General features: G+C 34.5%; 1 protein-coding gene across 41 annotated transcripts in view; it reads right to left on the bottom strand.

The window, feature by feature from the left end:
* Nucleotides 1–24,696, bottom strand: part of RIMS1 (regulating synaptic membrane exocytosis 1) — a 477,431-nt gene that overhangs the window by 265,892 nt on the left and 186,843 nt on the right. For 39 of the 41 annotated variants that reach the window (XM_038554462.1, XM_038554466.1, XM_038554493.1 and 36 more), the window contains 2 exons: nt 10,500–10,713; nt 8,242–8,253 (listed from right to left, as the gene is read on the bottom strand). In XM_038554462.1, coding sequence (XP_038410390.1) covers nt 8,242–8,253; nt 10,500–10,713 — 226 coding nt within the window. The remainder of the gene's footprint in view (nt 1–8,241; nt 8,254–10,499; nt 10,714–24,696) is intronic. The other 2 variants (XM_038554463.1, XM_038554465.1) reach the window with 2 other exon arrangements.

The following is a 24,696-nucleotide window of genomic DNA, read 5'->3' as shown; positions in this document are numbered from 1 at the left end:
ACATGATACTTTTGGCACTAAAAGGTTTGAGTATGGATATTGATAGAATTTCCAGATGGTTGTCATCCTATACGCAAAGAGGAAATTTTCGGGAATTCTGTTTTATTCAATATAATATTAGATAAAAATTATTATGCATTGATACATACACAGTTAATCTGAATATGCAAATAATAAGCTCAAATAATAAGTAACTTTTATATTAAATTAAACTGAAAGAGTGCATTTTGGCATCTATCACTATAAAATTGCATTTTTAAGTGAGAATTAATTTTGAAAAATCATTATATATAAGGCTGCTAATGGGAGAAAACCTATGAATGAATGAAAAAATGACTGGGAAAAATGAATAAATGAATTAGTGAATGGATAAATGTTAACACAGAACTATCAAGATTCTTCTAGAATAGTGATATGAGGTGCTCTGCAGACTCCCTCTCTGGTAAAACAACCATACTAGTGAAAATTACTTAAAAAAAATCCATTTAAAGTCCCTTGAACTTGTCCAAAGGGCATGTAGAAAATGGAGAAATGTTTATTCGAGAAAATCTACTAAATCCCCATAAGAACAGTGAAAGTCTGTTGCATTTGAGTTACAACTCACTCCCTTCCTTTCCCTCAACCAGCTCAGCAAGACTGAAGTTTTATTCTGGGGGGATATAGCCAAAAACATAGGTTTTCCCACCTACCACCAGTTCCCAAAGAAGGACTACAGTATCTACCCCAGAGGAGAAGGTCATTTTCATTTCTCACTCCCCCATTCTGGCTTTCTGTTGCAGAAGCTCTATTCCAGGCAAGTGTAATTGAATGGTTAGGAGTTCCCTTCCTCTACTCATTTCCCAATTGTAGGACTGAAGTTCTATGCAGGTGTGGCAGACCAAGATTACTGGACCTCAATCATCTATGTCCTAGCTTGCTCTTAGGGCAGAGGTTCTATTCCAGGAAAAGTAAGAACAAAGGTTGCTAACTTCATCCAGTGCCACATTCATAGAGCAAGAGTATCTATCTGAGAGAAGCAGGCTTCTGTCCCTATCTCTATCTCCAGAGAAGTAGCACAGAGGTTCTGACTAGGGGAAAAGGCAGATTCTAGAAAAGCTTTGTAGCTTTCCCCTGAGGGAACTGATTTTATTTGGAACAGAGGTTGGAAAAGTTCAAGCACAACATCACTGTTAAGAACAATGGTACTGAACCACAGGAGGAGGCTGATAGTTCTATGAGAGCAGTGAGTGAAACAATACACAAACTAGAAGTTTAATAGGGAGATCTAGGGAAACAGATAAGAAGCACCTGGAATTGGAGTAAGCTTTAAAGACTGAATCCAACACAAGCAGAATAGCTAAAAGCTTAACAAGGAGATCAGGAAAAGAGAGAGACAAAGACAGCTGATTAAAAACACTATCATCCCCGGTGGTGAGGAGGTCAGAGTGATATGTACATTTCCAAAGCTGTGCCCACATCTAATGATATCAGAAATTTCACACTGCAGGGGAAACAGGTTTCACTGAAATAATACTGCCAACTCATTAAACAAAAAATGAAGCAAACAAACAAATAAGAAACCCCAGGAGGGGGAAAGGGACCACACAAAGATTTGCTACAATGTGTTATCTGAAACAACCAGGAATTAACTATAAATTATGAGACATGCAAAGAAACAGTAATGTGTGTCTCATTAACAGGAAAAAAAAAAAGCAGAAAACAGAACCCTCCTTTGAGAGGACCTAAATATTGGGAATATCAGATGAAGATACTAAATGAGCTACTATCAATATGTTCAAAGAACTAAAAGAACCATGTTTAATGAATCAAGGGAGTTCTAACAGTGTAACATCAAATAGGTAGATACAGTAAGACATAAATTATTAAAAACTAAAATGATTCTAGAGTTGAAAAGTACAATAACCAAGATAAAAAAAATCACTACAGGGATTCAACATTAAATATAAGTTGGCAGAAAAAAGAATGAGTGAACTTAAAGATAGATCAATAGTAATTATGCAATCTGATGAAAAGAGAGAAAACAATGATGAAAAATGTTCAGAACCTCAGGGAGATGTGGGCTACCATTAGGCACACCAACATATGTATAATAGGAGTGGCAATAGTGAGGAGAAAAAGGGCAGAAAAAATTCAAAGCAATAAAGGCTGAAAAACTTCCCAAATTTTATGGGAAACATTAAACTATATCCACAAGCTCAATGAACCATACTAGGAGGTACATACTAGGAGGTACACATAATAATAGATGTCAAAAGCTGGGAAAGATAAATGTTTGAAAGTAGCAAGAGAAAATAACTGATCATGTACAAGAGACTCTTAAAAAATTAATAACTAACTTCAAATAAAAACAATGGAGGTCTTAGACAGTGGGATGATATATTTGAAGTTCTGAAAGAAGTAAAAGAAGCTGTCAACCAAGAATCTTACATCCAGTAAAACTAACTTTCAAAAAATGAAGGTGAAATAAAGGCATTCCTAAATAAACAAAAGCTGATAGAATTCATTAGATTCACTGTAAAGAAACACTAAAGGAAATTCTTAAGGCTAGAAGTGACATTAGACAATAATATGAATTCACATACAAAACAAAAACTGGTAAAGATAATTATATAGGTAAATATAAAAGTATTATTTCCTATTTCTTCTTTAAGTGATTCTAAAAATAGTATAAAACAATAATAAAATACTAGTATTGTCAAACCTGCAACATATGGAAATCAAATATACTTGGCAATAACAGCATAAAGGAAGTGGGTGAAAGCAATGTTGCATTGGAGTAAGAAAGAATACCAGATGGTAACTTGAATCCACAGGAAGAAATGAAGAAAATCAAAAATAGTAAATAAGAATATTATATAACAAATCCTATAAATACATGCTTGCTCTTATTTCTTCTCTCAGCTTCATTAAAATACATAAGATTATATAATTATATAAAGTAATAATTACAAAAATATATTATTGAATTTTTAACATATATAGACATAAAATTTATTAAAATAATAGTACATAAAGGGGGGAAAGGAGAATAGAGCTATATAGAATTAGTATTTATATCTCTTATTGGAAGTAAGGTAGTGTAAAATTAGATTCTTATAAGTTAAGATGTATATTGGAGACCCTAGAGCTACTAACTCAGAAAATGTATTGAAAAACATCACTGACATAATTAAAACATGATTAGAAGAGACTCATTTCATGCAGAGGAAAGCAGTAAAGAAGGAACTGAGGAACAAAAAATGAAGTACATAAAAGGAAAATAAGAGACAAATACGATCATATTGATAATAATATTAAATACAAATGAATTAAAAATCCAATCACAAGGCAGAGATTGTCAGGCTGTCTTTTAAACAAACAAACAAACAAACAAACAAGATCTAAGCATATGCTATTAATATGAGACACATGTTAGATTCAAAGATAAAAGTAAAGTCAAAAGGATGTCAAAAGATATACCATGTAAACAGCAACCATAAGAGAGCTAGAGTGGCTTTAGTAATATCACACAAAAATTGGCTTTAGTTGTGAATAATAATATACTCCCCACTAGTAGCAACAATAATAGAGAATCTCTCTGCTAATGAAATCTGTTGGATGGCAGACATCAAGGATATAATGAAATTTGAGTAGCTGATGACAAAAAATCTGGTTGTTACTTAGTCTTTTTGTATAACTGTTTACATGCTACTAAAAGCTCACATCACTCAAGAAAATATCTTGTACACAGTAAAAAAATAGTCCTTTACATTCTGGGCTTCAGTTTGTGTGTTAATTTTGGGCCTGTGGCTGAGTGGTAAATCTGCTGAAGCTGCTAGTTCTTTCTGCATATTTAAAAACCAGTCAAATGGCAATAAAAAAAAATCTCTTACTTGTGTTGTGCACCCTCGGGATAGTTAGTCTAGACAGCAGATATTAGATTCTAAGGTATCTTAGATTTGACAGAGCTCCTGTTCTGATTCATACAGATTAATAAGTACATATATAATTCTAACATAAGGGACATAATCTCTAGAGAAGAAAGAAACTGAATTTCTGATACTATGAATATGCTAGCCTTTTAAGAAAAAAAAGCTTTCTCAAGAAATTGCTAACGTGGAAGCATTTTTATGTAAGAATCTAAATCCACAAAATCAAAATGACTCCTTAGAGATATCAAGCCAGTTTGATTATTTTCACTTAAAAATAGTTTCATAAAAAGCACAATGAGATACCATGTCACTTCACGTGCAACATGATGGCTCAACAAAACAAAACAAAACAAAACAGAGAATAACAAGTATTGATGAGTGTGGAAAAATTGGAACCCTTAAACATTGCTGTATGGCTGTTAGGGAAATTTGTCAATTCTTCAAAATGTTAATCATAGAGCTATTAAATGACTCAATAACTCAACTCTTAGGTATATAAACAAGACATTTATCAACTTATGTTCACAAAAACCAGAGCATTCACCCATGGTTTAGTCTTTAGCTTCCTGAAAGCTGTTTCTCTGCAGCTCTTTTCCTTATACTACAAGGGACTATTTTTACTATACTCGAGTGGAACTCCTTTTGTTGTACTAGCATCTGTATTTAACATTGATTTGTGAAATTGCAATTTCCTGAAACAAGTTTTATAAGTGCATTAAATAATGATTTTGGGGTGGAGCAAAACTGGATTACAAAATTCCTAATGATTATTGAATATTAGCAAACATTCCTAAATGGTAATGCTAAGAGCAAGAGATTAAGATTCCATGCCTCATGGGGCACCCATGGGTGGCTCAGTAGGTTAAGTGTCCAACTCTTGATCTCAACTTGGGTCTTGATCTCAGGGTCTTGAGTTAAAGCCCCATGTTGGGCTCTACATCCACTTACCAAAAAAAAAAAAAAAAAAAAGGAAAAGAAAAAAGATTTCGTGCCCTTGAAAAATAGTACAGTGAATTCCTAAAACAAATTTGGAATAAAAAATTTACAACTTTCTGAATTACCTAACAGTAGTTTTTACAACTTGATGTGTTACTCCCCTAAAGGATAAGCACAACAACATAAGAAATACCTTGAGAAATCTAATCAACTGGGCAGCCTGGGTGGCTCAGCAGTTTAGTACCTGCCTTCAGCCCAGGGCATGATCCTGGAGACCCACGATTGAGTCCCATGTCGGGCACCTTGCATGGAGCCCACTTCTCCCTCTACCCGTGTCTCTGCCTCTCTCTGTGTGTCTCTCATGAATAAATAAATAAAATCTTAAAAATAAAAAAAAGAAATATAATCAACTAAATTGCTTATTCAAAATTCTCCTCTGAGGCACCCTAACATCTCCTTATTGAAATGTTTGTCTATATGTCTGTATTTTAAAACTTTAGGCCTGTATTATTTTTCTGGGAAGAATAAGAGAACAATTCTTGCAGAAAAAAGCAGTCATCAGATTAAACAAAATGAAACAAAAACAAAAACAACAACAACAACAACAACCAAAAGATCAAGAACAGGAAAGTGAGCCCAGGCAAACTCTAACATTCACTTTTTCAAAAGAATGAAGTTTGAAAACTATGATCATATTCTTTGTCATGACATGGACTAAATGTGGACAACTCTCAGAAGATTTTTTATAATAAAAATAAATATTTAGTACAATCATGAAAGTCATTTTTTAAAATGGTTGATTTTATTAACTTGCTTGTTTTTTTATCTATTGTCTATCTGTTTTTTTTTACACATGATATTTTAAAGGTAGGCATGTGCAGTTTTCACATTTGAGAAGAATGAGAAAATGGTAGGATTCTGTTTTTCATGGTATTGCTGATATTTTCTATAAAATACTCTTAACTTATTTTTTTTACACTCTTAACTTATAAAACCTGACACTTTTTGTGAAAATAAAGATTAACTAGAAGTGTAGCAAGTTCATTTTTAGTTTCTATATTTGTAAAACAATCCCTCTCACCCAACCAAAAAAGAAATACTGATGAAAATTTATGGGAAATCCCAAAGAAATTTAACTTGGAGGATTCAAGGAAGCTGATTTACCAACAACAAAGTGTTCATGTTATCAAAGGAGTTACCTAAATTTCATACTCCAGCACCAAATAGAGAGTAAAAACAAAGTCAAAAGCAATTTAAACAAACTGTGAGGAATTCTACACTATTCCTATATATTTAGGCATGGAAGAGAGCTTTCAGGGAAATAAGTAACCATAATCTACCTATGAGAGTATGCATTTATATAAAACGCTCTCCTATTATAAGCTATCACATGTGTCAATTGCAAAGTGATTATGACAGCCATTTTCCTTATAAGCAAGTACATAATCCTTCAAGTTATTAAGAGAGGTGATTCAGGCTGAGTGAAGTTTTAAAATAAAAAACTGCCAGTCTGCAAAAAATATGATCATTAATACTTTTTGCTGGACTTAATAAAAGGCATGTTTATATGTTAGCTATCTTTAGGTCTTCATATCATACACATTAGTATTTTAGTCATATTTATTCACCAATTTAACAGACTAAGCAAAATTCCTTATTATTTTATTGACCAAGATGTAGATTGTTTTTAGAAACATTTTATTTACCCTTATTCCTCTTCCTTTTCCACTCACACCAACACATACACTATAAATTATCATTTCTTTACCAAAAATAAAAGAGCTCAGAGAAATAGGAAAAGAACCAACAATCAAGCACTTTGTTTACTATTTGGTTATTCTCTTTAACTCAACTAAAACAAAATCTGGTTTCAGTTTCCTTGGATTCAAATGGCAATTACTTGAACAACTTCAACAGACTGAAAAGGGTTTCAATGAAATTATGATTTGTCATAATTAAGTACTTTGGTACTTAAAAATAAGTGGTAGATATAAGCATTCTAATTAAAGAAAATAACTGAAAGCGATTGTATTTTATAGGTCTTTCCACTCCATTTTTAGCCTGAGAACCACAAAATGTACCTGAATTCTCATTACACAGTCAGTAATCATAATAAGTACAAAAAAACCTACCATTACGGGAAGTGTTGCCCAAGCGACAATGAGTCTGCCCAGCCCTAGAAGAGTAACTGAAGCCTTATACCACCAGGCCTATAAAGCACCAGCATTATTATTTACTTAAATGTTTATTCTTTAAAGTAATTTAAAATTATCTACATTTCAAATGCAGATTAACTCAAAGTAATATTCATTAAACCAAAGGTGTGATATTCTAGTTTGATATTTTTTCTAATACAGTATATTAATATGTTAAAATAATACCCCTAAGATGATCTCACATGTCACCAATGGTGCAGACAAACACATTTAGTGAAAACTAACTATCCTATATAATTCTCAACCTGATTCTTTTCTCAGAGAAAAAAACTGATGAACATATATTAGTATCAACATTAAAATATTAATGTTCAGCTTAATGTCGTGCTTGCTATGTATGCACTATAGTATACATCATTTAAATTTTAAAACAGTTGAAAGGCAGCTGAGTTGATATATTGAACCCAAAATACTCATTGCCTCAGTCTCATATTGGGAAGTTACTGAGCTTTGGGGAAATTGTAATTTACACCAAATGAAACTATATAGTTTACGTACAAAAGACAGGTTGACTGAACATTCCAATTGGATCCTATCTTCATAAGTCTAGCCTCTGTGGTTTCTATAGCTGGTAAGAGTGAAAAGTGACCTTTTACTACCCTAGGGAGTGATTTCTATGCATGAGAGAGGAAAAAGGGGGCAAAATGTGATTCAGTAGGACAACTCTGCCACTTGTGTTCCATAGAAAAATCATTTTATTTTGAGCTTTTGATTTTAATTTGACCTATTCTTGGCACTAAACCAGTATATTCAATTTCTTCTGCAATAAAATTTCAAATCACCTGCCTATGCATCTACTGAGTGCTGAGAAAGGTACAACCTATTGGAGTTTGTTTTTCCAATGAGTTTATTCCATATTGCAGATGGAATCATCATCAAAACTCAGAAAGCTAAGAGGACAAATTGGTTCACAATGACTTAAGTTATAAATGACTTAAAACATCACTGTTCCCATGAACTCAAACTACCCATACTTTACCTATTAATATAAAGCTCTGTAATGCCCCTAGATGTTCATTTTATTTATTTGTTTTCCATGAGAACAGGGGATGAGCTTTTCCTAGCACATACTTTCTTTGTGAAATTATAGTGACTAGCAAGACTAGGTGAAACATTCACTTAATGAAGTTCACAACATTATAATAACAAATGATAAAAAAGAAAGCATGGATTCTAACCACTTTGTCCTCCTTTGGGAAAGCATCCAAGGAAGCAGAGCAAAAAGAGAGGAAAAAGAAGAAGAGAAAAATAAAAATAAGGCATATATAATAAATAGATTTAAAGAGAACAATCATGTATTATTTTAAACTGTTAAAACACAGTTATTTTAAAAAGTAAATGTTTACTCTGCCCCAAAGTATTCATTGTTCAAGCTTTCATTGAAAATGAATACATACAGATCCTGTATATATAAGAAGATACAAAAATTGAGTACTATAATTTCCAAAATTTTTAGAACTTGGATTATTACACGTATATTTAAAACATTATTCAGAAAGAAATCTTAATTACTATTAATATTATTATGAATATATTTTTGATTAAATATTAAAGCAGTGCTTTCTTTTATTTTGTTCGTCTGAATATTTTTTGCAAATGGGATGAGTTTAGTGAAGACAGATTGACCACATTAGGCTTGGATGTCTACTCCAAAGCAGAGTACCTCTTAGCTCAATTTCTTTTAAATATGAGTTTAACCCAAGTAATTGTAATATATCAATAGTTAACTGTATTGTCAACTTTCCTCAAACCTATAAGTAGAAAGTTAAAAACATTCAACAACGTAAGTTCTCTGTCAGTAGTTACACTCTGCTGATTTGCACACTACTACTTATTGCCCATACCTTTCGAATTGGACAGTACCCCTATACCAAATGGTTTGTTAAATACTTTGACTATCATGCCCAGGTCTCATCTGTGAGAATTCATTTCAAACCAGTGCACTTAAGAACACTAAAGAAGGGATAATTAACAAACAGGTCTTGTACACCTTTTTATGTGCCAGTGGTATTTTAACCCAAAGTTGTTTTAAAAAGCTTTAACATAACATATGAAAATTAACTAAAGAACTTTTAGGAGGAAAACTTATTTGTTAATCAGAATAGCACCTAAAGAAAAATTAAATAAATATCATAAAGACCTAGATTTTAATTATCATAATAATCATATACAGTAATTATTATTATCAGTTTCATAGATAAAGAAGCTGTTGTTCAGAGAAGTTAATTATCTTCCCAAGGCCACGAAGATAACAGTGGGCTCACCTTAACATACACGATAGATCTATTTTACTGAATATCTTAATTCCACTGGAAGAGATTTTTAGAATACCCTACTTGCAATTCAAATACACTACCAATGAATACAATGGTGATAGGGAGGTTGATTTTGATTTTGACTATGATTTTCTCAATTAGGAAAATATCAAAAGCACTTACAGCTTCCACATTATTTTTAAATATAACTTTGTACTATGTTAAATTGCGTATGTAATTAAATAATATAGGAAATAACTTAGGGAAATACTGGGAATTCTTCAGGTACATGATAATCTTAACTGTTCTGTACTACATTGCAGATCTATATCAAAGAAAACTCACCCAGACATCCCTATAAATAATTTTACTGTACTATGATATGGATTATAATAAAGTACATTAAAATGTATTCTAAATTATTAGAATTTATTTAGAACTTCATCAATAATCATACTTAAGAGGACTAAATATGATTGTGTATATTTAAAGCACTGGCTTACCAGAAGACCAGCTCTTATTTAATTAAGCCAAACAAGGAAACTTCATTGGATTAAACTAAATAGAGAAGTAAATAGAGAAGAAAATAGTGCAAAAATCCCCCCAATTTAAAAGAGTATGTTTTGACATACTCTTTAAATATCCAAATAATTTCCATTAGAGAAACTTAGCACTACATTACTTTACTATGACAATAAATAGGAAATTACTCTCACAGAAGCTCATCATTGCTTCATACATATTATCTTGGTTTAATTTTAATGCCATGCAGTTTACCTTATATTTTACTTTCATTCAATCTGAAGCAGTTGCAGAAATGAAACTTTTTTCTTTCATTTTACAAGAAGAACTGGGCATAATTACTTGCAAGAGTTTTATAATTCATGATACTAAATATATATTTACTACCTTCCTCAGAAAATTTACTCCCACAGATAACCTGTGGGTTTTGAATGGGAATTGTTTATTGAGATACATATGGAAAATACCTTTTTATGAATTGTTTTCATCACTGCTCCACAACTAGGAACCTCATGAAAAACAGAAAATGGGGACGGGGAACATGAACGTCTACATTTATTCCCAGGTGTGCTTTCTAACATGCATGTGTTTTCTGCTTGGGAGGTGCACTGCTTTTCCCTCTGCACTCAGAGTGCCTTGCACACTCAGGGAACACTCACGTTGTTGGATCGCAGAGACACGCGGCCTCCACAGCGAGCACAGAACTTGGTGCGGCAGTAGGAGCAGAGATGGCCACACCCATCAGCAAACTTTGTCTTATGACAGATTCCGCAAGTCGGAGCATCATCTTTGTGCTCTCCCTGGTAACGTCGTGCTTCTTCCCCTATTTTTCTCACTTGTTCTTTATAGCTTTCAAATTGTTGATGCAATCTCCTGGGCAAAACAGAAAATGGTAGCAAACTAAGTAAATGATGGAAGACAAAAAACAAAAGCAATTTTTCCTAACAGAACAGTGGTATAGCTATTTGAACTAAATCAAAACATACAAGGCATTTTTGCCACTAATCTTACCTCCAACAGTAAAAAATGTATTTGCGTGTGTTCCATTGGTTCCAACTGTGCTTACCAGCAATGAACCATATATAAATAGACTCTATATAATCACTGTTTTGATCACAACAGTGGGATCCATGTATCCACTCTATGCCTCCGCTTCTTTGAAACATGTGGCTTTCAAAGTATTTGGACTGGGGAACTCAACAATTTACAATTATACTCATGTATGTATACAACTGAAGCAAAAGTTATACAAAATCCTTAGTCTAACTATATGTGATGTACTCTGGCATATTCTATCTCATTCTATTTTAAGTTTAATAGTGATTACTAATAAAAAAAAAAAACAAAACTTTGTCGTAGCAACTTGATTCCATGGCCCACTATTTGAGCATGATGTATACTTGGAAAAATACTGTTTTAAATTACAATGCTATGCTTCTGTCTTCCACAGAATATCTTCCTTTACTCCTCTCCTTGGAGATTATTTATATATTCAGTGTCTGATTTCATACAGTATACAAAATGTTACCTTATACATTATAATTGAGCTCACTAGTCTTTCCACATCACATGAAAAGTTCTAATCTAGGGGATCCCTGGGTGGCTCAGCTGTTTTGTGCCTGCTTTTGGCCCAAGGCATGATCCTGGAGACCCGAGATCGAGTCCCACGTTGGGCTCCCTGCATGGAGCCTGCTTCTCCCTCTGCCTGTGTCTCTGCCTCTCTCTCTATCTGTGTCTCTCATGAATAAATAAATAAAGTCTTAAAAAAAAAGAGTCCTAAACTATACCTTGCTAATATTCAGATTTTTACATACTCCAACTTTCCTTGATCTCTTTCAGGTTATATGTATGAGAGCTACTACCACTCTATTTAACGCATGCAACCAAAATTGTTGAGATAAACCATTTCCCGTAAGAATGATCACACTTAATATGATTCAAGTCTCTTCCTCTCCCCATCAGCCCAAATCCCCCAATCTTAGATTGCTACAAATAAAAACTGTTTGCTGTTCTATACAGAATACTATGACATTCAGTGAATCCCCCAGTAAAAGAATGCCTTAGTTTTGTAAATGAGAACTGAAAGAGTTGTCCCAGGCCTAACCAACAGTATTGGCTATTATGACAAAGGAGAAACCCCTGGGAAATTCATCTGAGCACCCAAGTGAGCATGCTGGATGTGACTATTTCCTTGGACACAGAGTACGCACACATGCTATAGTTAATATAGGCAGTTAGCTTGATTCTCTACACCTAAGATAACTGTGGGAACTGGTACTCCCTGGAAACTGAATCACGAAAGTTAACTGTTAGGACTGTAGTGTTTGAAGTACTGAGATTTCATTCTATTTTCCTTTTAATGTCAACACCTCTTGAACAGAATTTTAACGATTACTTTAAACATTTTGAATTCTCTCTCCTGCTTTGCCAACTGACACTTTTTCTATTTAATTCCCATAATTAAAGCAATCATACTTGCTCTAGGAAATAAAGTAGTTTAGAATCTGAAGCCCTTCTCGACTTAAAGGCTAGCCAATTTCAGTTCCTAGAAAGAAATAGTGATCAAGCATATCTGATTGACTTGAAGAGTGAAGTTATTTCATACATTAAATTTTTTATTCCTTAAGCACCATTAATCTAGGCTCAAGTTGGTAGAAAACAACCATGGACATCTATTATTTCAAAAGTAAACTTACAAAATAGCATTGGAAATCTTAAGACTTCTATTAAAGAAAATAATTATTAAGGAGTGGGAACAAGGAAATACCTCCAATCAAAGAAACAGATATAAACTCTAAGCACAGAGAGAGTGCATGAATAAATATTGTGAAAACCAGCAAATCAAATTTATTTAAGTAAATATAAATGAGAAAGCCAGGCTAAGGAAAAAGTTTCCCTATAAACTTACTTTGTAATATAGTATATGATTTAGTATGGGTGTTGGCAGACTTAATATTTCTGCCACTTAATATGTTAGACTTTGGGCTGTATAGTCTCTTTTGCAACTACTCAACTCTATTGTAGCATGAAAGTATCATAGATAATATGTAAATAATAAGCATAATAAATGTGGCTCTATGTTCCAATAAAACTTTATTACCAAAACAGACAGTAGGCCAGATTGGGCCTGTGGACCAGTTTGTCAGCTCTAGATTTAGCATATGCTCTATACTGAGGGATAATTATTTAAAAATCCATTTTTTTTTTTAAATTCAAACATAGAGGGGGCAGGCACCTGGGTGGCTCAGTGGTTGAGACTTTGGCTCAGGTCATGATCCCAGAGTCCTAGGATCAAGTACCGCATCTGGCTCCCTGTGGGGAGCCTGCTTCTCCCTCTGTCTATGTCTCTGCCTCTCTTCACTGCATCTCTCATGAATAAATAAATAAAATCTTTTTTAAAAAAATTCAAACATAGAAGACTTTTATCCATCCTATAGGGCCCAATCAAAAAGAGCCTTTTATATAATACATACATGCAGGGCACTGACCACTGAGATGAAAACTTGCTCTGTGATGATCACATAGCATTTTATTTGGTCACTTACAGTATATATTTAATTGTATACTATTAGTATTTCTATATATGACATCTTTCCTCTACCAAACAGTCAAAAGTATTAAAAATGCAGAGTTTACCAAGAAAGTTAAGACATAGACCCTCTGGGTAGTAGTCAATACATACTTGCTAACTGGAAAAGTCATATACAAATATTTTTTCTTAGTCCATTTTGAGAAAAAACAAGTTCATACAGAGAATCATATATCCTGAAAAAACTTACTGCCATCAAACACTGAAAATACCAGATAGGATATCTAAAAGAAGAACTTTTAATTATTAAGTTGGGGAAGAAGTATGAAGATCCACAAAGGAGAAAAATAAAATAGGAGAGTGGCCCTGAAGAGACCACTGCCTTTGTGACAATGCTGAGGTTCTGGGACCAAGAACATAACTTTTAACTTTCATACAAGTGAGCAAAATAATGTTGTAGTTAGGTACCCACCAAAAATAATTGAAATGGAGTGTGTGATTGCCAAACTGGTAGAGGGAAAAACACGGAACAAGAAAACAGTCAACCCATAGAGGACAGGAGTTGAAACAAACACACACAAAGCCGGACAGTTATAAATTATGGCACACAATGGTAGAAATAATCCAATACCTCAGGAGCCACACAGTACATGTAACGTAATGGACTGCAGCATCATTAAAAGACAAAAGCCAACATGTTAGATTTTTAAAGATTTAGCTAAATGAAGTTTAGAAGAGATATAACTAAACTGTAAAGGATATTTAAAAGAAAAGAATGAAAAATAATACATCCCCATAAAAGAATAAGGAAAACAACAACAACAAAACTGGGATCATATTTATGGCAAAAGGCATTACTAAAGATAAAAAGGTATTTTAAAAAGTATTAATTTCATTTTGTACAAGACAATTCTAAACCTAATTGCATATAATAACGTATAAAGCCAAAAAATGATAAAACTACTAAAGTAAAGAAATCCACCTTCATAGTATACTTTTATAAATCTGTCTCTCTCTGTAATTGACAGGCCAGACAAAAAATAAATGATAGAGTATATTTAGATATTATTAACAACTTTGCATATTTATATGTATACGTCTTTTCCAGTAGAATAAAATTGTTAAGCTTATTGAGTACAGTACTTATTCATACATATTTATTGTGCTCAGTGGAAGAAGACTTTTTTTGCATACAGATATGAAATTTTTCAAGCTCTGGACCTCAAAACTGAAAATGTTTTCTTTCTTAAGCTGAGCAGTGGGTGCATATTGTATGTTTTATTCTTTGTCTTTATATTTTACATTTATGTTATACAATATGCTTTTGCATGTATGAAGTATTTCATATTTTAAAAAAGGAAAAAATCAGTTCTATCTCATCAAATATCATTAAATAACAAATGAGTGCTATAAAGAATTGGAGAAAAACAATATATATGAGACAACATTGAAATCTACAATAGAGCTCACCATTTATGCCTAATTAATTTAAAGAAGAAATGCATATGTTTAAATATATGATAACTTTATGAAGTAAATTCCAATCTTATTGATGAGGAAACTAATTTTTGTAGAGGGCTGTGTTTTTCCTTCCCACCTGAATATATCATGAAAATTCGCATACTTCAGGTCTTACCTGAGCCCATATAAAGCATGACACTTGCAAATGAAATGTTTCTGAATGCAGGACAGTTTATTATCAGGAAACGTCACATTGTGATTATGACTGGTTGATGGTACATGACCAGAAGCTGACTATGGAAAAACATAAAGCTATGCTGATGAAATCAGGCCATGAAACTTCCATAGACCTGTTATTTCTGCTCACTAATAGTTTCATTTAGTTTTCAACTCCTGTACAGTATTTATTCCCAAACTCTCTTTTCTCAAACTGCTTCAAGCTACTGGGTTCTCCTAAAAGACTCAAAATACTATTTTGGTGATTTATGAACTCAGTGTCCATTCCCAACTGAACAAATGCTTGTGCAGCTTAGGCTATGGGGTTTCCCAGGACACGACAGGTGAGCAGGCAGCAACATGTCCTTCTCCACTAGTCCATGGCAAGAAGGTTGGTAAGATAAGGCTTCTCAATTGAGGTATGACACTGAGGTCTCTAGGTTCTCACTTTCTCCATGGGACATTTTAGGGGAGAAGTTTTCTTCCAGTCTCTCTTCCAGTTGGAAGAAAAACAGCCTTCAGAGTAGTTTGTAAGGATGGCAAATGCCAGGGGACAGTGTTCTTCTCCTAGAGAGATGTACCTAAGGGGCCTGGGGCAGCTCTTTGACAAGTGTTTGCTCCACAGCTCATAAGGCCATCCACACAAGCATCACTCACATCCTCCTAGAAGCTATCCCTTGGTGGCCTGTTCATATCTGTATACTCCTCTCATATATATTTAAAACTCCTTCCTGGTTTTGGCAGCAATCCATGTTTACACTACTTGTTTGACATTCCCACAGGGAGAGAATTATTTTTGTCATAGGCTTCTTCCTCTCTTTACAGGTAGGACTCCCTTATTCCTCACTGAAGGAAAAAGTCCAACCAAAGTACCTATAGACCCCTCTAATTTATTTCCCACTGTGTTCCTTTTTTATCAGCAGACACTATAAAAGAAAAAAAGGAAGGAGAAAAAGCAGAGAGGAAAGGAGGGAAGGAGGAAGGTATGACATTTATTATTCTCACTTCTTCAAAATCTACTTACTCTGTAAGCTTCTGCAACGATCTTCTAAGCTGTCGGTTAAAAATCAAGCTTAATTCCCTTTTCTCAATTTGTATTCCCCTTATGTTATTCTGATATCTCACTCTGTCAAGATGTTGTCCTCATAATAAATTTTGCTTTTGGAATCAGGATATTAGTAGTGAAACCATAAACAGCATATTTACTTTTCGTATCTGATGTTTTAATGCCTTAATCCATATCAAATATGTGACAGTGTTCTATTATGAATAATAAATGGAGATACATATTTTATTATACAGTATTATAAATGCCAGTAAATGTTAGTAATGCAGGACTGCAAATGTAAAATTTTTTTGTGAAATTTATTTGTATATTTAAGAATTTTAGAATTAACACAATATCCTTATTGATTAGTAAGGTTGACAATATATATGATCACAAATCTCAGATTTAAATTATCTAGACAGAAAATGGAGTGTTATAAAATATGTAATATTATAAAAAGAAAAGCATTGGTACAAAAACTTTGGCTTTCTCCCAGGATGCGACTTTTTCCTTCGTTGTGTCACTGTAATAATCATTGCACTATTCTAACACCTGTGTACTCAACTCAAGAAATTCCAAGATTCTAGTTGTAAACAAGCTGTTCAGTGATTAATGGCATATTTGAAAGAAATAAAGATGAATGCCTAAAAATCTAAATATCATTCTTTAAATGTCTAAAAACATCATTCTGTAAGTGCAAAATAATTTAAACAGAAAATTATTGACATTCTTCTCTATTAATAAGGATTTGTTGATCACTTACTATAAATAAGGTACACAGCAAGTTGCTAAATGACCAGTAATGATAGAATGCAAAGAAATCTTTGTAATTGGCATAGTACCTCATTTATTTATATTTTGTATTTTTCTTTCCTCCATCCCCAAAATGGCCAGAAGCTAGGAGACAAACCATCTTTCTTCCTGGCTTTTCTTTTCAAAGTCTACACTAGATTTGCCTAGAATAGGAGGGGTTTGGAAGCTAGTGTTTTGCAATTTCAAGAGCCTAAGTGGCAGGCAGGCAGGAAGATATGAGCTTTCCCTAAAATGAAGGAGGGGCAGAGACTGGGTAATTTAAGCACAGCACTCTAAAATGAGAATTACTTTGGGATGTGCATACAATGGTGAGAAGGCATGGGTACTGAAAAACAGTAAGAATGGCTTCCATGTTCCTTCCCAACCTTGGCACAGGACACATAAAACAGAGCATAATATAGGCTCCATGAAGTTAGTGACATGGAGACTAAAGCCAGGAGAGCTCTTCTGAAAATGTTAGATTGTTGGGATCCCTGGGTGGCGCAGCGGTTTGGCGCCTGCCTTTGGCCCAGGGCGCGATCCTGGAGACCCGGGATCGAATCCCACATCGGGCTCCCGGTGCATGGAGCCTGCTTCTCCCTCTGCCTGTGTCTCTGCCTCTCTCTCTCTCTCTGTGACTATCATGAATAAATAAATAAAATCTTTAAAAAAAAAATGTTAGATTGTTTAAGTGTCTCCAATAGACCTGGGGATGTCCAGGAGAAAGACCTGACAATGAATGAAATGTTTAATTTCATTAAACATTTTGCTAGCCAATAGGTTGGAGGCTTGCTTTAAAAGATTTTGACACCATACTCTACTGTCAAAAAATTCACACTAACCTCAACTCTAAAGCACAGTTCTTTATTCCAGTAAAGGTACAGCCTACTTAGGAAGTAAGTTATATGTAAACATAAATTAACAGTTTATGGCAACATATACCAAGTGACTATTATGGAACATATACCATTCCAAGGAATGGAAGTAAAGTGTTCCACAGAGAGTAACCATTCTGGGTAAAATAATCAGGGAGATTTCTTTGGTGTAGCTAGTAAAAAAACATTTCCCTAGGTGATTTACAACTTGGACTATTCCTGAATACTAAAAGTATGGCATTTGGTAATGTTAATAGAAGTACTCCAGCAAAGACATAGGAAAGCCAGGTGTAGGGCCTAACGTAATTTGATCACAAACAACACAATTGTGAATGTTCTCAAACTTCTCAAAAATGTAAGCTGAAATTAAATTCTCTTTTAGAGTCTTTATATATCAGCAAATAAGTACCCACTTTAATGTTCTAATGAATGACAGTCTAGTAATCACACATAACTGACTGTGAAGACATATGTGCGGTTAAAAAAAAATGGTTTCTTGGTCTCAAAACACAGTTGTCCCCTTTTTAATGAAATCATCTCTCTGATTCTACTCTATAACAGAAGAGCAGTAAAATTCCACTGCATTCCAGTGGTGACTAAATTTTTGTAATGATGCTTGGAAATAATAGTCCCTTATATTAGAGTTGAGTTGGAAATCACATCACAGCCTTTTAAGCAACAATATCAAGTTATGGAATTTGGTGCTATAAAATTGTTGGAAGGGGGATTGAAGTGAGTTCTTAGCCTGATCTTCAGGAATCACTCTTAAAACAAAAGCATAAACCAGTGACTCAAAGTTCCTTGATCAGGATGTTGCAGGATCAGAAAGCCACTGCCCATATTGCTGGTGTTAGAATCCTACCATGTCAGCTCATCCATTCTGATCTGAAAACCACCACCACAGCAGCTCTGAGCCTGCCAGAGAGGCCAGCAAAATGGTTGTCCTGCATGCTGCCCTGGCTCTCCATTTAATTCAGTTTCAATTCAGGTCTCATACAAGTACATCTGACTGGTGGAACCTAAATCACATCAGGAAATCAAGCTGCAAGAGAATCTGTGAAATTTAGTTTTGAGATTCCTGGCTTCTTCATAAACTCCCTAGAGACAGTTGTTAGAATCAGTCTTCCACTTCAGCTACAATCCTCTGATTAAGTGAGCAATACCTGTGTCGGAGATTTCCTACCATATTTTCTCTCTCTTAATTCATGTACTGAACACACACTTAGTGAACACTCTGGGGAGCATTTTGCCTCCACCAGGAAATTTCTTTTGATAAATGCAGTCCCCTAAAAAAGTTATGTCCACATATATGTAGCTGTCCAGTCCATTGCATCTAGTAAAAAAGCAAACCAAAGTAAAATTCAGACTCACATACAAGACACATATACAAACAAACCAAAAACTCTTTTTGTAGTGATTAGATGCCTAGCACAAATCTACCACCTGTGGTGAAGGCTCTCATTATTCTTCACTTGGGTTGTTTTGTCAACTTTTTAACTAGGCTCTGGCCAGCAGATTTCCTCACTCTAGTTCATTTTCATATGGTCTGAATGATCAAAGTGATCATAACACAGTAAATCGATTATGTCAATCCACTGCTAAAATAGCATCCATAAGATATAGTCCAGTTCCTCATCCTGGGGTGATTCTCCCTTTGTTACCACTTACCTATCTATCAGCATCTCTTACAAAAGCTTCTCATATATTGTGCATCTAAAATTGTAGATTGTCCATTCATCTTTCGTTGGACACCGAGGCTCCTTCCACAGTTTGGCTATCGTGGCCATTGCTGCTATAAACATCGGGGTGCAGGTGTCCCGGCGTTTCATTGCATTTGTATCTTTGGGGTAAATCCCCAACAGTGCAATTGCTGGGTCGTAGGGCAGGTCTATTTTTAACTCTTTGAGGAACCTCCACCCAGTTTTCCAGAGTGGCTGCACCAGTTCACATTCCCACCAACAGTGTAAGAGGGTTCCCTTTTCTCCGCATCCTCTCCAACATTTGTTGTTTCCTGCCTTGTTAATTTGCCCCATTCTCACTGGTGTGAGGTGGTATCTCATTGTGGTTTTGATTTGTATTTCCCTGATGGCCAGTGATGCAGAGCATTTTCTCATATGCATGTTGGCCATGTCTATGTCTTCCTCTGTGAGATTTCTGTTCATGTCTTTTGCCCATTTCATGATTGGATTGTTTGTTTATTTGGTGTTGAGTTTAATAAGTTCTTTATAGATCTTGGAAACTAGCCCTTGATCTGATATGTCATTTGCAAATATCTTCTCCCATTCTGTAGGTTGTCTTTTAGTTTTGTTGACTGTATCCTTTGCTGTGCAAAAGCTTCTTATCTTGATGAAGTCCCAATAGTTCATTTTTGCTTTTGTTTCTTTTGCCTTCGTGGATGTATCTTGCAAGAAGTTACCATGGCCGAGATCAAAAAGGGTGTTGCCTGTGTTCTTCTCTAGGATTTTGATGGAATCTTGTCTCACATTTAGATCTTTCATCCATTTTGAGTTTATCTTTGTGTATGGTGAAAGAGAGTGGTCTAGTTTCATTCTTCTGCATGTGGATGTCCAATTTTCCCAGCACCATTTATTGAAGAGACTGTTTTTCTTCCAATGGATAGTCTTTCCTCCTTTATCGAATATTAGTTGACCATAAAGTTCAGGGTCAACTTCTGGATTCTCTCTTCTGTTCCACTGATCTATGTGTCTGTTTTTGTGCCAGTACCACACTGTCTTGATGACCACAGCTTTGTAGTACAACCTGAAATCTGGCATTGTGATGCCCCCAGATATGGTTTTCTTTTTTAAAATTCCCCTGGCTATTCGGGGTCTTTTCTGATTCCACACAAATCTTAAAATAATTTGTTCTAACTCTCTGAAGAAAGTCCATGGTATTTTGATAGGGATTGCATTAAACGTGTATATTGCCCTCGGTAACATTGACATTTTCACAATGTTAATTCTGCCAATCCATGAGCATGGAATATTTTTCCATCTCTTTGTGTCTTCCTCAATTTCTTTCAGAAGATGTGGTTTATGTATACAATGGAATATTACTCAGCTATTAGAAATGACAAATACCCACCATTTGCTTCAACGTGGATGGAACTGGAAGGTATTATGCTGAGTGAAGTAAGCCAGTCAGAGAAGGACAAACATTATATGTTCTCATTCATTTGGGGAATATAAATAATAGTGAAAGGGAATATAAGGGAAGGGAGAAAAAATGTGTGGGAAATATCAGAAAGGGAGACAGAACGTAAAGACTGCTAACTCTGGGAAACGAACTAGGGGTGGTAGAAGGGGAGGAGGGCGGGGGGTGGGAGTGAATGGGTGACGGGCACTGGGGATTATTCAGTATGTTAGTAAGTTGAACACCAATAAAAAATAAATTAAAAAAAATAAAATTGTAGATTGTAGATTGTATAAAACACAGTTCTCATTAGACTTAAAAACATCAATTTGACAAATATTTATTGAGCTCCAAGTGTACAACAGACACTGCCTGAGTCGCTAGGGGGTACAAAGAAAACAACATACATAACATAAGAGGATACTGAGTTTTACTTATTTTATTACTTTATTGAAGGCTTTTTGATAAATGTCAGAAAATGGTCTTTTTGTGGGTCTTTTTGTGGGATCATGTGCCCACATTAGAGATTTTTTTTTCTTTTCAAAGCCTAATGTAATTTGATCACAAACATAAAACTTGATTTGTTTTAACAAAATGTAACTTTCTAGGCCCTACGCACAAAATTAAGGAAGGTTTATGATTTGCTATTAATGGCTAAATAGTTTTTTGTTGTTTAGAGGAACAAGTAATCTTGGTTAAATTGTGTCAATATATTTTTGTGGTTTTTCAAATTATATTGTACATATGTTCTTATTTTATTTTTTAAATATTTTATTTATTTATTTATTTATTTATTTGAGAGAGAGAGCACAATCAGGGGGAGCTGCAGGCAGAGGGAAAGGGAGACTCAGGCTCCCCATTGAGCAGGGAGCCAGGTGTAGGGCTCTATCCCAGAACCCTGGGATCATGACCTGAGCTGAAGACAAACTCTTAACTGACTGAGCCACCCAGATGTCCCACATTTATTTTTATTTTAAATATTAGTTGTTTACAGATTTGTGACATATATATGAAATATTCTTCAAAAGGAACTGATTGTAATTGCAAATTTGTGTGATATAGGTGAAATCACTTTTACAACAGTGTGTTTTTTCTTTTCAGCCTTGAACTTCCTAATGCAACTTGAACTCTTACCAAGTATTATAGAACTTTAAATTATCAGAAATTTGTTCATCTAAATTTACTTAAGCTAATTTTTCACTTAACACCAATCTGTAGGAATATAACATGCTATTTCTCCATATGACCATGTTAGCTTTCTTTGAAATGTCACTTTTGTTTTCTCTTTCAAACCTTGTGAATTATTCCTGAAATTTAAGAAACCTAGTTGTATAAGCTTGAAACCTAAGCCCCCTACTTCTTTGCTCAGACTTGGGGTTCACTAATTTGGAATCATTCAAACTCCATTCTCAGAATGAGAAAATATAAAGAAAAGATTCCAAAACCCAATTTTAAATGGAAATATTTTGGAAAATAAAAGACGCAGGAGGAGAGACTTTGAAAATGATTGTGTACAAGTTTCTCATTTATAAAATTTAGAATCATTATTATAAGGTTGTAAAACTGGTTTGTGATAATTAGATCCTCTATTTTCAACTTTCTACTATATTTTCCTACCTTCAGAATACTCATTTGAATATGGCTAAAGGAATTAAAAGTTGACTTGTGAAGGATGTCTCCTTGCTATTCTTAAACTGTATAAAAATTATTGAAGGGGCTTTGTTAAAATGCAAGTTCTTGGACTGACAGGGCTTCTGATTCAGTAGATATGGGATAAATTCCAGGACCCTGACTTTTTATTTTTATTTTTTTAAAGATTTTATTTATTTATTCATGAGAGACACAGGCAGAGACACAGGCAGAGACACAGGCAGAGGGAAATGCAGACTCCATGCAGGGAGCCCGATGTAGGACTCGATCCTGGGACTCCAGGATCATGCCGTGAGCCAAAGGCAGACGCTTAACAGCTGAGCCACCCAGGTGTCTCTGGACCCTGACTTTTTAAAGGTCAATCCAGGTGATCCTGGTGCAGATCATCTGGGGACTATGGTACAGTAGACATTACTGAAAATAAAGGCATTTTTTTCCATACATCTTCCATCATGCTTGATAAAATTACTCTTCATCACATAATTAAATTTTAATCATAAGTGTAAAACCTGAGAGAAATCTATATAAAAATATGCAGAAAATTTAAAATATTGCCATATAACTTAATTTGATATCCACCATTTAAAAAAACTTAACAATATTATGAATTACAAATATATACATATAAGTATTTGTAGGTTTCTTAAGTGAACATAATAGGAATGAGGGGCAGGGAGGGATAAATAAATGAAGCAAAGAGGATTTTTAGGGCAGTGAAACAACTCTGTATGATACTACAATGGTGGATACATGCCATTATACATTTGTCCAAATCCACAGAATGTGCAACACCAAGAGTGAACTCCAAAGTAAACTATGGACTTTGGGTGATAATGATGTGTCAGTGTAGGTTCATCAATTGTAGCAGCACATGTGCCACACTGGTGGAGGTTGCTGATAAAGGGAGAGGCTATGCATGTTTAGGGGCAGGGTCATATAAGAAATCCCTGTAATTATGAGGAAATCTTCCTGGGACATCTGGATGGCTCAGCAGTTGAGTGTCTGCCTTTGGCCCAGGGCATGATCCCGGGATGCTGGATCAAGTCCCACATTGGGCTCCTTGCGGAGAGCCTGCTTCTCCCTCTATGTCTCTGCCTCTCTCTCTGTGTCTCTCATAAATAAATAAAATATTTTTAAAAAGAGGAAATCTTCCTCTTAATTGTTCCGTAAACCTAAAACTGCTCTAAAAATAAAATCTATAAAAATTTTTGCCATAAAAGGCTATAATAAAACATACTGAATATACAAAAACGTTATATTTATAAATATTATATATTTCGTAAACATTTCATTAATTCAGAAATTTATCTCAGATACTACTGAATAATGTTTTAAATTACTACAGTTGAAAATATGTTCCAGTTTCTGTCTAAAACCATTATTAGTCTGTAGTTTAACAGTATACTTTCTACTTATTACAAATGTCCAGCAGATGGCACTAAAGATTTTAATTTTTATACTGAGTTCTTAGGTAGTTATTTAAACTATTTTCTTTAAAATATCTAATGTTCTAAATAAAATTGGTTGAATCAGCAGGGGGATATAACTTATTAGAAAAATGTGTTTTCAGAGGTAGCTGTAAAAGAACAAAAAAGAAATTTATAAAGTGGTGCAACTTCTGCTCTTTGGTGGAGGACCCTCATTCTATGTGGGTCTTTAAAAATTATATATTAGGGACACCTGAGTGGCTCAGCAGTTGAGTGTCTGCCTCAACAGACAGTGAGTGACAGCCTAACAGTGTCTGCCTGTTAGGCTCAGGGTGTGATCCAGGGGTCCAGGGATTGAGTCCTGCATCAGGCTCCCTACAGAGAGCCGGCTTCTTCCTCTGCCTGTGTCTCTGCCTCTCTCATGAATAAATAAAATCTTAAAAAAGAAAAAAGAATAAAAAATTACATATAAAAGGTTTTGTCAGATATTTTATTTTTTTATTTTGTCTTCCAGTTAGCACTGTTAAAGATGTAGTTCATCCAATCAGCATCCAACAGTGTTCTGAAAGCACTGAGAGATGACACTTAGGAAAAATAAGAGCATAGCTGATGATTAGCTCTTAGTGTTTTATAGCCTGTTACTTCAGTCAAGCATTTGTTTTTAATTCCGTTTTCAATTTACCATAGGAGGCCACTTCTGAGTAAGCATTAAAGGAAGACATTTCA

This window comes from Canis lupus, chromosome 12 (assembly GCF_011100685.1).
Source record: "Canis lupus familiaris isolate Mischka breed German Shepherd chromosome 12, alternate assembly UU_Cfam_GSD_1.0, whole genome shotgun sequence".
Taxonomy (NCBI): Eukaryota; Metazoa; Chordata; class Mammalia; order Carnivora; family Canidae; genus Canis; species Canis lupus.
Note: the sequence above shows the minus strand (reverse complement) of the source record. Positions and strands in the feature narration are given on the sequence as shown.